Source organism: Archocentrus centrarchus, chromosome 6 (genome assembly GCF_007364275.1).
Source record: "Archocentrus centrarchus isolate MPI-CPG fArcCen1 chromosome 6, fArcCen1, whole genome shotgun sequence".
Taxonomy (NCBI): Eukaryota; Metazoa; Chordata; class Actinopteri; order Cichliformes; family Cichlidae; genus Archocentrus; species Archocentrus centrarchus.
Genome location: NC_044351.1, coordinates 3,371,065 through 3,388,168, shown reverse-complemented (window position 1 = coordinate 3,388,168; position 17,104 = coordinate 3,371,065). Strand labels below are relative to the sequence as shown.

The following is a 17,104-nucleotide window of genomic DNA, read 5'->3' as shown; positions in this document are numbered from 1 at the left end:
ATCTTGCAGCATATGCAAATACAAATATAAAACTGTCTATACAAATACAGTAAATACACTTAAATACGGTAAGGTGATGATCTAAAAAAGAAATTGTTTTTTGGCAAAGAAATAAGTAGAGTTAGTAATCGTAGTAAAGTAAAACTGTAAGAAAAGTGAAAAATCTCAACTCTTAATATGTTTGATATTTCACTCACTCACCCCAAAAGTATCGTCCTCGGGTTTGTGAGTCTCTGCAGTTGGAGTTACTGTTGGAAAAACACAGAAAATGTTAGTCTGCTTTCCCAGCTGGAGGTAAAGAACAGGGGTGAGCAGCTGCTAGATGTGGTTGGTTAGTTTTAGGGTCACCGCAAATGAATTGTTTTGGGCAGTGACCTCTTTTTCCATTGCCCTGTTGTTGAGGCTGTTCAAGCAGCCTATAACTCAAAGGCATGGACTAAATGCTAAATGGAGTGAGAACATAGACATGAAAACATGCATATTCTACACAGGCCAGGCCAGACAGTAGATTTGAACCCACGACCTTCCTGCTGTGAGGCATTAGTACTAATCACCACGCCACCATACTGTATTAAAAAAATTTAATTTGAAAAGAAAACTTGACAATGTGTACATAAACCATGTAATATAAATTCAAGTCCATGCAAGATTGTGGGGCCTTTTACAAAAGTATAAAATGTTATAATGAAGAGCAAATTTATTTATTTATTTCTTGTATAGAATCGAACTATAACCATGACTTTAATAAGATCCTTGTAAAAACACTTACCATAATCATAATCAGGTTCTGAACCTGTGAAAGAAAGAGAAGAGAGAGACGAGATAGAACAATCCTGTGTACGGCATACTTTGCAGAAGGATCTGCTCAATCATGTGTTGGTATAAAAACAGATGGAAACAGTCGTAGCAACAAGCTCAGACATTATTTGATGAAAAGCAGGTGTAAGTTACAAACTGAAACTGCTTTCCTTTTTTTCCCTCCACATCTCATTTACACTTTGGCTAAATATAAGCATTATTTCACAACTACATCCAGTGCAAACACAAGGTACTGCTAAGCGGTCGACATCACATGGGGAGCGTGCTTATCTTGGTAAAAGAGTTTCGTAACACTGAATCAAACTGAATGCTAAAGCATGGCAGTATGTTTAGCATTAACAACTAAAAAGCTTGGTTAGGTTTATGGACATCTGGAAGAGCCACCTCAGCAGGACAAGACTCAGCTGTAACCTTGCACCTAAAGGTCAAAGGTCACTCTTTCAAGGATGCCAATGTTCACATTTTGGACCAGGAGGACAGATGGTTTGAAAGAGGAGTAAAAGAAGTCATCTATGTCCGCTGAGAACAACCATCACTGAACAGAGGAGGTGGATCACATCACCAACTTTCCCCTCTACAATGCTGTCCTGAGCTCCCTCCCCAGGCACCTCAACCCCCATTCACACCTTTGTACAGGTGACCTCAATAGGTCACTTAATACAATGGGATGAAGTGGGTCATTACAATCAGGTATCACTGCTTGTAATGACCCACGCCTCCTTTCACACCTTGGCACATGTGATTATGCACATGAACAATAGAGGGTCATAACCACCTCCAGGGGACTACGCCCAGCGGGGGTTAAATTCCTGGGTCTCTCCACATTTTGGTTTGAAAACTGAAGAAGCCTTTTGGATGAGATGTGAAACGCCTTCAAGAAACAAAAAGAAGTCCAGTCGCCTTTTTTTTTCAAGCTCCAGAGACTAATGGTTGTTCTCTTTGTCTTGTGTTGAGTTGAGTTTAACTTCCCCCCCTTCTCATTATGTCTCTTGTCTCCAGCTGTGTGTCCCGCCTGTGGGTTCCTCCTGGTGTACAACAATGTCTGGCCTCGTGGCCAGAGTATGCAGGCAGTTCCTGCAGGATGAAGACATGATACCATTGACTGGCCCCCATGCTCACCTGACCTAAATCCAATAGAACACCTCTGGGACATTACGTTTCGATACATCCAACACTGCCAGGTTGCACCTCAATCTGTCCAGGAGCTCAGTGATGACCTGGTCCAGATCTGGGACGAGAGCCCCCAGGACACCATCCGTCATCTCATTAGGAGCCCCAATGTTGTTAGTCATGCATACAAGCACAAGTACTGAGTACCATTTTGAGTTGCTGCAATGAAATGTTGCCAAAATGGTAGTCCATTTTGGCAACATATTTTTCAGGGTGTTTTTGAATTCAGCCTCTGTAGGTTGATAATTTTCATTTCCATTAATGATGTGACATCCTTTCATTCCTAACATTATCCAGTCCATATCAGTATATATCCAGTAGGATTTGTTTTCCCATTGAGAGCTGATGTGTTTTCCTTTAATTTGTTATGCATTGTAACTCAGCATGACTCTCAATGATCCAGCTTACCATCAAAAGGCTTGTCCAGGAAGTGCCCATACACAGTACTGGTTGCTACACCCAGGAAGTTTGAGGCCTCCAAGGTATAGTTGCCATTATTGTGGTGTGTTGGGTTTTTAAAGGTTAGGCAGCCCTCTATGTAGTCCTGGTAAATAGCCATGTCAGGACGCACATACTCAGTGTGAGAAATTTCCTGGGTAGAGAAAAAAAGAGAAAAAAATTTATTTTGATTTTTTCCCCTGTGTGTCCTTTAAAGTTGGAATTTCTGTGGATCATCCCGCTACTTTTGGGAGTTTGAGACCTGCTGTGCAATATAGACACATTTCCCCACCCCAAAAAGAAGATGTCTTTATTATTATTATGTTATTATGACTTATACTGTAGTAAGTCAACATAAAGCAAGGGTTAGAATATATCAACTTGGAAACTAAGGAATAAAAATAAAGTCATCTTACAAGATGAGCACCGTACCAGGGTCCAAAAAAAACACCTTAGCAAAGCATATTTGCACATTTAAAGCCAGGATAGCAATATGGTGGGGTAGGGAGGGCGGGAGGGGATGCAGATGGAGATGAGAGGGTCAGGGCATTGTGGGGTCAGATGCCAGCTCCTTGCCAAAACACTTGGCTGATACTGATAGAAGTTCATTAGCGGCCATGGTACACCAGATCCAGCTCACACAAATCACAGAGAGGGCTGAAGGGAAGAGCGACCATCACACAGTGTCCCAGAGAGATATGATTACCAGCCCAAGGCCGGCTAGGGAGCCGAATTCCTGATAATGCAGATGTTGTTTTGGAACAGGCTGCTTGTTTTTTTCCAACAGCCTTCAGTTTCACTGGGGAACCCATTCAGTAAATCCAATAATCCAAATTCATTAGTTACCATCCTCACCGTGCAGGAACCGAACCTTAGCTCCAGATCTGATCCCTGTCGCCTGCGAGCACGTTCTCAGCTGGACTACCCGTCCGCTTTAAGGCTCAGGTCCAACAGGCTTTGAGTCTGAGTCTGTACGACTCTGCACAGCCCGTCCACCTGGGTCTGCAGCCTCGGCAGATGTCGAACTGCTGCCCAGATTTTCTTAATTTAAATCAGGTCTCCTCCAAGCCCAAACAGAAGAGATCCTGTTACCAAATACCTGAATATGTAAACATCTCCCACGTCCTAAACCTCCAGAGCTGAGAAGCACACAGGTCTCCACGAGCTCCAAGAATCGATGACGTAGCTGACCGGGTCTGTTCCACTCGGACACGCAGGCTCCCCTTTCCCTGATCTCATAGTGGAGAAAATTCGATCAATAGTGTTTAGGGCCCAGTTTTCCAGATCCATGTTGCTTCTAATCTTATTCTTATTTGGACAGTGTGTGAGAGACGTTCTTACAGCAAGCAGCAAGCAGGAGAGATGGGGAGGGCAGGGAGAGAGATTGAATGCGACCATCTCTGTCAGAGAGCAGGAGGGGAAAAAAAGTGTTCCAAACATTGCCATTTCCTGGGCAATGGCAATATAAAAATTCATTTTAATGCTGTGACTACCTGGATGATGATTGTTAAACTAACTTTTTCTACTGCGTTTAATAATATTTCCTCAAATAGGATCAGAGAAATTTATCTAACATTTCTAACAAACATGTGATCTATATTAACATTCAGTGGACCCAAATTGTATTTTTACTGTACGCTAAATCTCTATTTTCTCTTGTTTTAAAACCAGAAGTGCAATGTCACATACATAAGAGCAGGGTTGTTTCCAGGATTTTTCAAATGACCTGGCACATGGGGAGACATCAAGAAGTCTGAGGGGTGTCTCTCTAACTTTGTCTCAGCCTGAGCTGTCCCTCTGATGTATTCATGTCTAATTCTAATTTCAATTATTTTATATACTGTTGTCACTATTAGTAGAGTTGTATTTTTAAAAAAAATTGTTTCCAAACATTTTAAATGTATTAAGTTGTGTTGCATTATTCATTCTGTGGTCCATGGTGTTGCATGGGCACTGTTATTGCCAAAAACCACAAACAAAATTCATTATACTCACGTTATCTTCCTGAATCACTTCACAGCACTTTGAGTAGAGTTGAGTTGCGGAGGGTTTTCTTAGCATTTCAGTATTTTTTCTATTTGTTTTTTACTAGTGACATTTATCCAGCAGTTTGTTCTAATTTAGCATGAATTTACTGAGGAAATATTTAGAAGTAACTAAGGAACCGTAAACATAACTGGTAGTGATTTTTTGATGGGCATGGAGACTTGAATATTTTTATGAACAGAATTTACATAAGCAAACAAGTGAACGTTCAACAGAAATGGCAATAAAATAAAATTTAAAAATGTTCACAATGGATTTATGAGAATGAATCAAAAATATACCTTATCTTTGTAGAACCATCTTAAGGCTGGGTGAGGTGAACCACGAACGGTAAATTCAATGCACGTGTCATGGCGGCGTTCTGGCTCCTTCAGCCTAACAATGGTGGGAGGAACTTAAGAGACACAGAGAACAAAGAATAAGGAAACTCGCATTTTAACTCAAGCGAGTGTGTACAATTTCCTGTATTTCTCACACACACACACACACACACACACACACACACACACACAGCAGTAGTCCTAGTAGTCATCGGGCAAGAGGCGGGGGGGGGGCTCTCCTAGTAGTCATAGGGCAAGAGGCAGAGTGTACTTGTTTTAAACTGTGTGATGGCCAAAGCCAAATGTGTAAGTGCAAGACGGTTGTACAATAGTTAGTTCTCATTGAACATTTGCGAGATGAAATGTTGCTATGCAGCACTCCAGCCAATCATGCTCCATCAGCTGGATGAGCTCGGCCTACTACCCCAACCAGACCCGGAGATGCTGCTGTCTATGACAACATCAGCAGGAGGTGTCTGACACATTGCAAAAAGACACGGAGGAGGAGGAGGAGGAGGCCTGGCAGTTCACACCAACAATTCATGGTGTCTGGATGCCAAGGTGGTTTCAAAGATCTGCATTCCACACAAAGAGCTGCTGATGGTGAGATGTCCCTTCTACCTGCCTTGAGAGGTTACGCGGTCATCATCATGGCTGTGTACATACCGCTGTGGGCCAACACAGAGGAGGCTATGGAGGAGATGTACAACGTCAGCATGCAGCAGGCAGCTCATCCAGATGCCTTCTTCATGGTAGCAGGGGATTTTAATCAGGCAAGTCTCAAATATGTCCTGTCAAAATTCTATCAATGTGTGGACTTTTCAACAAGATGGAGCAACACATTAGACCTCCCTCCCTCCCGTGACAACCTACAAGTGTCGTAACAACAAACACTGGATGTGTGCTGAAGTGTGTGTGCTGCTGAGAGCCAGAAACACAGCATTCATATCAGGAGATGCAGCAGCATACAGACTGGCTAGGAGATAGACACTGGCATCTGCAACTGAGTCTTCAACTTCCTGATGCAGCGGTGGCAGACAGTCAGGGTGGGAAAAAGAATATCCAGCTCCATCATGGTGAACACAGGGTCCCCTCAGGGCTGCGTCCTGAGTCCCCTCCTGATCACCCTGTTCAGCCTGCTTACCCATGCCTGGACTGCCACCCATGCCACCAATCATTATCATTATCATTAAGTATGCAGATGACACGACTGTGTTGGGTTTCATTAAGAACAATGAGGAGGCCACATACAGAATGGTGGTGGAGCAGCTGACGTTGTGGTGCAGGTCCCATAACCTATCCCTTAACATAGAAAAAACAGAGGAGATGGTGATAGATTTCAGAAAACCTGGTAGACACGCCTACCATCAATGGGGCTGCTGTGGAGAAGGTCAGCAGTGTCAGGTTTCTTGGAGTCCACCTGGCAGAGGACTTGACCTTCAGCACAAATACTGCAGCCATTGTCAAGAAGGTCCCAAAGTGGCTCCACCCACTTGGGAGACTCAGAAAGGCAGGTCTCCCCACCATCCACTCAACCACCTTCTACAGGGGCACCATTGAGAGCATACAGAGAGCCTACAACCTCACCTCCTGGTTTGGTAGCTGTAAGGACTACCAGAAACAGCTGAATAGGTTGATGAAGACGGCCAGAAGGAGCATAGGGGCCTCCCCTCCTCTTGTTGCTGGAAATCTACATTAAGTGCTGCATCTGTAGGGTGTCAATTATCCTAAAAGACCCTTACCACCGATCTCATAGCGTGTTCTCCCTGCTACCACCTGGGAGAAGGTTCATTTAATTGCACAATACAGCATATATACTTCAACACCTAAGCTCTCACTACTCAGTGCGAATGCCACTGGATGCTGGACTTATTGCTGTTTTTATATGTTAGTATATTTATATTTCAGCTAGATTGTTTTTAACTTTATTTGCACTGCTTCATTCCAGGTGAAACACCCTTTAGTTTCTGTTGTACTTTGCAATTGCAGAAATGATAATAAAAGACTCTTGAATTTCACTTTTGCCGCTATATTTGGCTACATACAACATGCTGCAATTCCTGGAGAATGGCAGTGCATTGTTTGCTACTTCTATCGTCTGTCTGGTACTTCTGGCTTAAAAGTTAAGCCATAGTGTGCTCTCTGATTTTGCAACACCTGATGAGTTCAACAGTCTAAGCGGTTGACAGTGAGTACAGTATGACTGCCATGCTTAAGATACAAGTGTGTGTTTGTATATTATTGCAAATGTATGTTTTTTTAAATTACATTAAAATAATGTGTAGGAATGATCTCTGAACATCTACTTTCACTGTTGAACCAAATTTAACCCAAACTTAGCCAATGTATCAATTAGACCTCCAATCAATGCAAAATCTCTCAGTGGGTTTATGTGCAGAGGAATTTTTTTTTTGGTCAACATTCAGTGACCTGAGAAGACATCTTTTTACTTTTGACTTACCAACCAAATCTCAAAGTTGTTGAGATCTCTGTTGTTTTTTTCAATAACTTTTCAAGCAGTTTTTGTTATGTGGGTCACTGCCTGCTGTTAACCGTGTCTGTTGCGCATTCCAGTGGCGTTTCATGTAACTGTTCCGGTGTGTTCCAGTGGTATTATACTTTCTGTGGTAATTTATAACGGAACCTGTGGTCTCGTAGTATTGATTTACCAGCCTGTGCTACCACACAATACATGCTCTGTGGTACTATACCATTAAGCTACTGTCCAGTATGAAGTTTCTGAGGTCTGATTCAAGGTGCCATGATGACCAGTGTTAATTTTGACAGCAAATTTTGATTTAGTTTTAGTCATAGTCTTTTGATGAAAATGTCATTTAGTTTTAGTCATAATTTAGTCATCAGAATAGTTTTAGTTTTAGTCTAGTTTTAGTCGACTAATTAGTGTAAGAATATGGTCGACTAAATCTACAGTGGATTCAGTCAACTAAAACATAAAGGGTATAAAATGTAAATGCTTTTTCTTCAGTTCCCTTGAATTAGTCGTTATACACACACACAAAATTAATTTAAATTAATTTATTAATTTATTAAAAGTTATGGAATATTATTGAGGCTTGAATGTTTGTCACAATGTCAAAGGACAAATGTGTCCATACATCGGCTCTTCTCTTTCTCCCTGCTGACACTGTTAACATAACTTAGTTCTATCGGAAGTAACGACAAATCACAGGCTAGTTTGGCCATTACCGTGTTTAGATCAATTTTGTGCAACTGTGCGTCTAATTGTCCCGCCATGTCACAAAATGAAATAAGTTCTGATTGGATGTCGTCCCCGCCAAGCATTTTTATCTCGTTTTCATTCGTTGATGAAAGTGTCAATTAATTTTGTCATCGTTTTTTCCTTTTAGGTAGTTTTTATTTAGTTATTGTCGTTGACGAAAACTATGACGAAAATAGTTTGTCAATGAAATTAACACTGATGCTGACCAACCATTCCATTAGTAGATGACTCATACTACCTCCTGAGCCCCGGCTGCCACAAACGATGCAGTAATTTGTAGTAAAGCAGCCCCAACCAAGTACTGAGAGTATAAATTACCATAATTTTAAGAAGTTGGACATTTCAGTATTCCAAATTCATTTTTTAATTATTAGAAAATATTATAATATGAGATAATGGCTTTTAGATTTTCATGACCTATAATTCAATTTCAACTGAATTTTAAATCTATTTTATTTATATAGCACCAAATCACAGCAACAGTCACCTCAAGATACTTTATATACTTCGCCAAGATTAAAACCATCTTGTCGAAAAATCATTTTCAAGCAGTAATCCACGCCTTTGTTATGTCCCGGCTAGATTACTGTAACTCTTTGTATATTGGCGTAAACCAGTCCTCATTGGCTCGTCTTCAGATGGTCCAGAATGCTGCTGCACGGCTTTTGACTGGAACACGTAAGAGGGAGCACATTACCCCTGTTTTATCTTCATTGCACTGGTTGCCTGTTTATTTTAGAGTTCATTTTAAAATCCTTTTATTTGTTTTTAAGTTTTTAAATGGCCTTGCCCCATCGTACCTCTCTGAGTTACTGCATCTACACTCCCCTTCCCGCTCGCTCAGATCAGCTGATAAACTGCTCTTGGACGTGCCGAGGACTAAGCGGAAGCTTAGGGGGGACAGAGCCTTTGCAGTGGCAGCCCCTAAACTATGGAACTCGCTCCCATTGCATATTAGACAGGCCTCTTCACTGACAACTTTTAAAACCTCTCTTAAGACCCACTTATTTCACCTGGCTTTTGACCAGGTTTGAGATGCTGATTTTAGTTGTTGTGTATTTATTTTGTATTTTATTTCACCTAGTTATTTTATACTGTTTTATTATTTGATTCTTGATAAACTATGTATGTTATTGTTGCTTTTATCCTCTGTTATTTTTATTTATTTATTTATTTTTATCTGCACTTCCCTTGTGTATTGTTGTCTTGTTTTCCTTGTTCAGCACTTTGTCAGTGCTTGCTGTTTTTAAAGTGCTTTATAAATAAAATTGGCTTGGCTTGGCTTATATTCTTAAGTAAAGACCCTACAATAATACAGAGAAAACCCCAACAATCAGATGACCGCCTATGAGCAAGCATTTGGCAACAGTGGGAAGGGATAAACTCCCTTTTAACAGGAAGAACCCCCCGGCAGAACAAGAGGCAGCCATCTGCTGCGACCAGTTGGGCTGAGGGGAGGGAGAGAGGACAAGCGAAACACTGTGGACGAGAGCCAAAGATAAAAATATCTAATGATTAAATGCAGAGTGGTGTATAAATGCAGAGAGTGAAAAGAGGTGAGTGAAGAAGAAAACTCAGTGCATCATGGGAACCCCCCAGCAGCCTAGCCCTCTAGCAGTCTAACTAAGGGAGTGTTCAGGGTCACCTGATCCAGCCCTAACTGCTTTATCAAAAAGGAAAGTTTTAAGCCTAATCTTAAGTAACAATCATCAGACTTGGGAAAAAAATCAAGGCTTCACATCTTTCACTTTGTGTGTAATCATATACCCAAACCATGAAAGTTTACCTTTCTAATTTCAATGGTGAAAAATGATTTTTAGTAGATTAACAACATAGGCGGAGTTCATCCAGATGTTTTTGCTGAGTCACGTCCATCAGCCACAGAGATGCCAACACAGTGTCTACAAAACACAGTGTGTGACTATTTAGGTATCACTAGAATAATTAGAATGTGTAATTCCTATAGAAAGTAGAAGTAATATTGCTATAACATTCATGTGGCAGCTTCAGCCTATGCACTGTATCGTGCAGAAGGGGTTTGGGATTGGACGTCTAACCGTCTTACAGTGTTTAGCCCTCTGCATGTAGACATTGCCGAAGTTAAGTGTAAACACTGTGAGGGTTTGCTTTGGTTCTTAGGCTTTAAAGCAAGTTTTGTCTTTTTTTGGGGGGGGGGGGGGGGGGGGGGGGGCAGCCAGGTCTTTCTCCTGACAGGTAAGATTTTGTAGTTTGACAGCTTTGCTACAAACCACACAAAGACGCTAACACGTTACTCTCCACACACTGAATCACAGAGATAACACAGAGGTCCTGCTGTCCATGCCCATAATTTTCCAAGGTTTAAAAAGTTGAAGTAGAATAACTTTCATTTTATGGTCATTTTCATTTTTTGTAAAAGCTTTATCTCTGATAATATGGCTTTATGCGATGTGTCAGGGAATTGAGTGATTGGAGTGATAGAGAGTTAAAAGGTGTGTGATGTATTTGTGTATCCGGATCATATCCCAATCAAATGTTACATGTCCATGGACAACAGTGATATGATTCTTACTGCAGCAAATGAGGATGATGTGTCTCTGTTCAGCTGAGATGTGTTCAGCTGGCTGTTTATGGCTACTTTTGGTTTTACCTTCATATTTCACCTTAATAACTGTTTACCTCACCTTATTTGGTATCATTTATTTTCAGTACAAACTCACATGTGTGATGACATACTGTATTAACACACTGGACCTAAAATAGCACAAAAACTAAATCAGAGTAGAAAAAATTTAAATTTTTTTACTATGAAAACCATAAATATGTTTAATGAACAATTGCAATAACTTAAAATACAAATATACGTGGAAATTTTCAAAATCCTATGTACAAATTTAGCAAACAATAAAGTTGTATGCCATTTTTTAACTTAAATTAATTAATTAATCAATTAATTAATTTAAAAAAGAAATGCAGTCAACGTCTCAGGTGTATTTGTACAACTGTCATATAACAATCAGGTGTTAATAAGCTGCCACACAAATTATTTTTGCCATTCCAAAATCAGTTCCTGCCACCCACAGACAGAGGGCGCCATCACAGGCCTGACACCTCCAGCTGTGTCCCTCCTCCTGCTGTACACCTGGAGCTGGCGTTTACATTTGAGTCTGCCTTTGGTGGCTTTTTGGCAGCACCTGCCTTGCCCATGACTACACAACACATTAAACACACTACACTACACTACACACTAACTATAGACTCAAAACTCACTATCAATATCGCTGTCACTCTTTCGCCCTATCACTCTCACAATTTTCACCTGTTCCTCAGCAACCAAATGCCAAACGTTGCCAGTCTTTTGGATTGGTTGATGTGGTGCATTTTTCCCAAATTTTTTTTTTTTTTTTTGCTTACAAGTACTTCACTGCTTCAAACACACATCAAACGTGAGGACAATATACAGGAAAAAGCATGGCATAAATTATTGATCATAACTCTGGTTTTACTTGGCCTATCAACACAATTTAAAAACTGGTACGTAGTTTGAAATCTGCACTTTTGACACAAGTTGAAACTCGTCCTATCCTAAATCCTATGATCACTGGGAGTCCATTCTTCCATGATGGGTCAGTGGAGTCTAATCGACAAATTAATTAATTTCTATATCTCAATAAATCATGGTCAATTCTTCCAAATTATCTTTCCTTATTGAAATAACTTTAACCATGCATTCATACACACCTGTATTTTCCTTATTGTTAGTCTCCTCCACATGCTCTCTCACAATTGCCTCACAGAATCACACATGCTCTCACAGACAAATGGACACTGCATTCGAGATGTGGGGGTCTAAGCAGAGATGGCCAGACCTCCCTCACCCCACCCACCTTCTCTAGCTCTTTTGGAGGACAACAAGGTATTACAGTACTGCCAGGGGAATTCCTCTGTGTTGCCCCTAAATTCCTGCATTGTCAAGAGTGCATTTCCACAGCAATACAGTGTTCCTTTTCCACTTTTCATGGAGTGCAGTTTTTCCTAAAAACACAACATTGTGTCTGTGGTGTATCTACTTACAGTGAACAGTTAGCTGAACTGAAGCATTGGTCATGCCCACTATGTTGGTCGCAGTGCATATTAGCAGGAAGTTGTTGTCATCTCTGCTTACATTGCCCAAGGTTATGTTGAGGGAGTGAACAGTGTTGCCGTAGACTGTAGCCTGGAGGGACAGCAAGATAAAATAAGCGAGAATAAACAAAAAAGGACTGAACATGTCAGGCAAGTGTGTAGGAACTGGCAGGCTTATAGAATTACATACTGTACAGAAGGCAAATGTTACTACTACTACTACCTCAAAGGTATGGTACTGCATTCTCACAATGGGCTTCATTCACTTGTCCCTAGTCTTGTCTTTGTGGAGGCTCTGAGTCTTGCAAGGTTGAAGAGCTCGCCATCTCATCTCGTCTTCACGTAAACTCCTTTGCTGAGGTTGGGTCCCATAGTTTGTAGCACTGCTGCCAAGTAGAGTATAAAGAGGGTCGGCGCTAAGTCACAACCCTACTTGATGCCATGGCTAATAGATAAAGCGTTGCTGATATCTCCATCAATCTAGACCTTGCCTGACATAACTTCATGAAAGTGCTTGATGATTTGCACTACTTTCTCTGGGCAGCCATACAGCTCCAAAACCTACCAGAGTGTCTCCCTGTCCACAGTGTAGAAAGCCTGTGAGAAGTCCACTGGCTCTCTGGAAGCATTTCTTCTGAGATCCTCTTGATAAGGTTCAGGATAATTTTGGCCAAGATCTTGCCAGCTATTGACAGCAGAAAGATACCACGGTGGTGGCCACATTCACTTCTCAGGCCCTTCTTCTTGTAGATGGTTACTATGACCACATTTTTTAAGTATTGTGGGACACAGGAGTTTGTCCAGTATGCGTTTTAAACCCTGAGTAGCTCTTTTTTCAGGTTTTGACCTCCGTTCTTCTACGAGTCTGCTGGGATGCCAAGGGCTTTGCCGCATCTCGTGGCCTTCAGTGCCTTCTTCTGTTCTAGTTCTGTGATTGGTGCTGAAAGCTCTTTTGTTTTCTCTTGGCTCAGCTGAGCCTTTTTGATTGAGGAGAGTCCAGAGGTGCTCTTTCATGATGTCCTACATGTTTTAGTCTCCAAAAGGGGCCCATAGTTCATCTCCCAGGTGTGGAAGACCTGTTGCTCTGCCCTAGGGGCCAAGGCTGGTCTGAGTTTGGGCTTTCATCCCAAAACAAATGGTCAGACAGAGAAGCAGAATCAGGAGATTGAGTAGGCACATAAACTCTGTTACTCTCTTCCTTTGAGGTTTCCTTAGAATAACAACCACCTTGTTTCCAGAACTGAAATGGGGTACTCCCTGCTTCTTTCAGAATCCACCTGACCTTCCACATGGCCCAGATTAAACCTGTTTTGTCAAGTCCTTTGTGCCTTCCAGTTGATCACCTGCCACCCGCCCATCTCATGGATGGCCACCTGGCATACGCCGTTAGTCTGTTTTTGGATGTGTGGTGGCAATTAAAAAAAAAAAAAATAAGAGCTACAACCAGGTTTTTTCCCAGAAAGTTTGCCAATTATCTAGAAAGCCCACATCATTTTCTGGACACCACCTAGACAGTTATAAGTTGTCTAGGTGGCTCCCCCTTTTTGTTTTAGAACTAAAGAAGCCTCTTGGATGAGATGGACTAGTTCTTACATAGCACTTTTCTACTCAGTCTGAGCACTCAAAGCACTTATACAACACATCTTAAAAAAATACCTACATAAGTCCAGTCTTCGTTGTTCAGGCTCTTGAGACTATCCATTAAACACAGTTTTCTGCCAGTTTTCTGGGTGAAATATTGCCTTGTTGGAGATGATGTTGGAGGAGAATGACCAGACTGAGCTGACAATAACGCAACAGTAACTCAAATACTCACAAGGTATGCTGAAGAGCATCTCTGAATGCACTCCACATCAAACCTTGAAGCAGATGGGCTATAGCAGCAGAAAACCACACCAGGTGCCAGTCCTGTCAGCTAAGAGCTTGCAATTTACATGAGTTCACCAAATCTGGACAAAATCCAAAGCCAGCTCTAGTTCACAACATTTATTTACAACACTACAATTGTTGGTTGTAATTTTGCCCCCCACCATATTATGTAAGTGGCTACAATAAAATAAATCTAATCCAGTCCAGTGGTTTATTTCTAGTGTAAATCATGATACCAAGAAGACACAGAAGTTATTTATGAAGGAACTGCCTATAGCCAGCTAATATCAATTTATGCAGCAATGTCTAGGTTTAGTCCATTCTCTGTGAAACATGTGAATTTGTGCATGTCCTCCCTACCTTCTGTGCCGTGATTATGGAGTGCAAGCCATCGACAGGCCAATCCACTTCAGGTAATGGTGAACCAGAGCCGTTACAGACTGCCGTTACTTGATCACCTTCGACAACTGTGAGGTTGCTGTGGCTGACGCTAATTTCTGGCAGGTCTAAGAGGAAGACACAGAGGGACAGAATGTCTAATACTGTAGGCTTATCTTCATTACATGTTTTGTAGCAATTAGCTATACAGATATTAGTTATAAGGGCCACTGCAGGTTTTGTTCTCTCCTGATCTTCCCTTCTTTGAGCTCTTCACTGCATACTTTACAACTCAGCCACACTGACATTTCCTCTCACTGTAGCGAAGCAATAACCTGCAAAAGTGACCTTGTTCCTAGAGCACACTGCTAAATGAATGAATAAAGTTTGGCTTGCAACAGCAGCTAACTTTACAAAATAGGAGAAACAAAAAATGGTAACTTGGAATTTGAAATCTGAGAACACAGGGAGCCATGCTTTTTCTTGCACCTGGACTTCTCCACAGGCAGCATCTGAAATGGGATCACAAGCTTCACAATGGACCAACAATGGAATTGACAAAAATGCAACAAATCATTTGACCTATTTAAAAAAATCTGGACTGGTAACTGGTCACAGCTAACAGCACAACCTAATATAGCATATGACTAAACATGCAGATGCTTTGACATATTTTTACTGATATGACACTGTTATCTTGTACCAGTCCTTTATTTAAATGGCTTTAACATAACACCATATGACTAGAAGAGTCAAAACTCCCTGCATGTATTTCCTACATTCAACCACAGCAATGTGGAAAATATTTAGCCCATTTTTGCTTATTACAGCATTTGTTATGATGATTAAATAATAATAATCATAACAATAACAACTGAAAATCACAATAATAATAATGATGATAATAATAATAATCTTCAAGCAGCAGTAGTAGCAGCAGCGCCTTGTACCAAGGGCAAGTCCAGAAGTTTCTTATAGTCATTTGAATGCCTTACATCCTGGATTCTTTTCAGTTCTGGTACCCACTAGATGGAACTGGAGAACATCAACTAATTACACATCATTTTGCTTTGTATACAATGTGCAAATTACAATGAAAATTCAATGTACATTGGGTGATAATTTTCACATATTGCTGACTTCCTCTTGCCTCTATTAGACACCATGAGTGTGACCTAATATTGGCACAATGATGGCTCAAGACTCAGACTCTCATCAGGCATGTAAAGTTTGGGACAGATTGGACAAAGGGTACTTTGTCCCCAGTTTTCTGTGCTGGGGCAAAGGATTGAAATTCAGTGTGCCTTCATGGGCACACACTTCAACAAAAACTCAAAAGCTTCACAAGTTAGGATCGCCAAGGTCTTTAGACTGAACTGACCAAAGATTATGTCAATCCAATTAAATTTCTAGGAGGATTTTGTTGAAGTGCACAACCTGAAACTGGAGAAATGCTTTAAAAAATTGCATCATAAATTCAAAATGACTGACCTTTTGGGTTCAGGGTATGGATTCAAGAGACTTCACAGAATATGGGGCTACCAACTTTCACACATAAAGATGAAATGTAGTGCCGGGGATGGTAAATTGATATTTTGTAGGTAACGCTATACAGTCATTTTGCCGCACCCACTTTTTATCATGTCAGAGGTGTGTGCCAAGTTTCATGATTTTTAAGCTTTATGAGCCCCTTGACAACAACTTCCTGTTTCATGAGGAATCACCGTACAATTAGGGTGTGAAGTTAAATGAAAACTCACAATTTTCTCACACAAGCATCATCAAGGTCTGAAGTTTATTCAGACCACTGTCAACCTGTGATTAGGAGAACAACAAAGTATAACACATGACATTTCCTGGTCCCACGACGTGGTGCTCTAACTATTAGGAACTGTTGGCATATGGATGTCTTCAGGTCAGGACTCTTACCAAACATATGACACTTTGGACAGACTGGACAAAGTGTAATTGAGTTAAAGCAATTTCATGCTTCATGACAAAACATCAAAATTCACCACAGTGCAAGGGTCACGCCATGTGATGAAAACTCACAGTTTTTAAAACAAAGTAAGACAGGAAAAAAGACACGCTGTTAAAGAGAGTCAGAGATTCATAATCACTAATGATTAAATGCAGAGTGGAGTTTAAACAAAGTAAATAAGGTGAATGAAAAGAAACAGTGCATTATGGGAACCCCCCAGCAGACTAGGCCTATAGCAGCATAACTAAGGGATGGTTCAGGGTCACCTGATCCAGCCCTAACTATAAGCTTGATCAAAAAGGAAAGTTTTAAGCCTAATCTTAAAAATAGAGAGGGTGTCTGTGTCCTGAATCCAAGCTGGGAGCTGGTTCCACAGAAGAGGGGCCTGAAAGCTGAAGGCTCTGCCTCCCATTCTACTCTTAAGTATCCTAGGAACCACAAGTAAGCCAGCAGTCTGAGAGAGAAGTGCTCTGTTGGGGTGATATGGGACTATGAGTTCTTTACAATAAGGTGGGGCTTGATTATTCACTGCTTTGTATGTAAGAAGAAGGATTTTAAATAAAATTCTGGATTAACAGGGAGCCAATGAAGAGAAGCCAATATGGGAGAAATCTGCTCTCTCTCTAGTCCCTGTCAGTACTCTAGCTGCAGCATTTTGGATCAGCTGAAGGCTTTTCAGACCTCTAATTTTAGGACAGCCTGATAATAATGAATTACAACAGTCCAGCCTAGAAGTAA

At 41.0% G+C, this 17,104-nt stretch overlaps 1 protein-coding gene across 1 annotated transcript in view; it reads right to left on the bottom strand.

The window, feature by feature from the left end:
* The window catches only part of LOC115782310 (NT-3 growth factor receptor-like), a 111,976-nt gene that overhangs the window by 25,225 nt on the left and 69,647 nt on the right, over window positions 1–17,104 (bottom strand). Inside the window, exons 6-11 of the mRNA XM_030732420.1 lie at window positions 14,368–14,513; window positions 12,088–12,229; window positions 4,755–4,867; window positions 2,398–2,581; window positions 770–793; window positions 202–248 (exon numbers count right to left, since the gene is read on the bottom strand). Coding sequence (XP_030588280.1) covers window positions 202–248; window positions 770–793; window positions 2,398–2,581; window positions 4,755–4,867; window positions 12,088–12,229; window positions 14,368–14,513 — 656 coding nt within the window. The remainder of the gene's footprint in view (window positions 1–201; window positions 249–769; window positions 794–2,397; window positions 2,582–4,754; window positions 4,868–12,087; window positions 12,230–14,367; window positions 14,514–17,104) is intronic.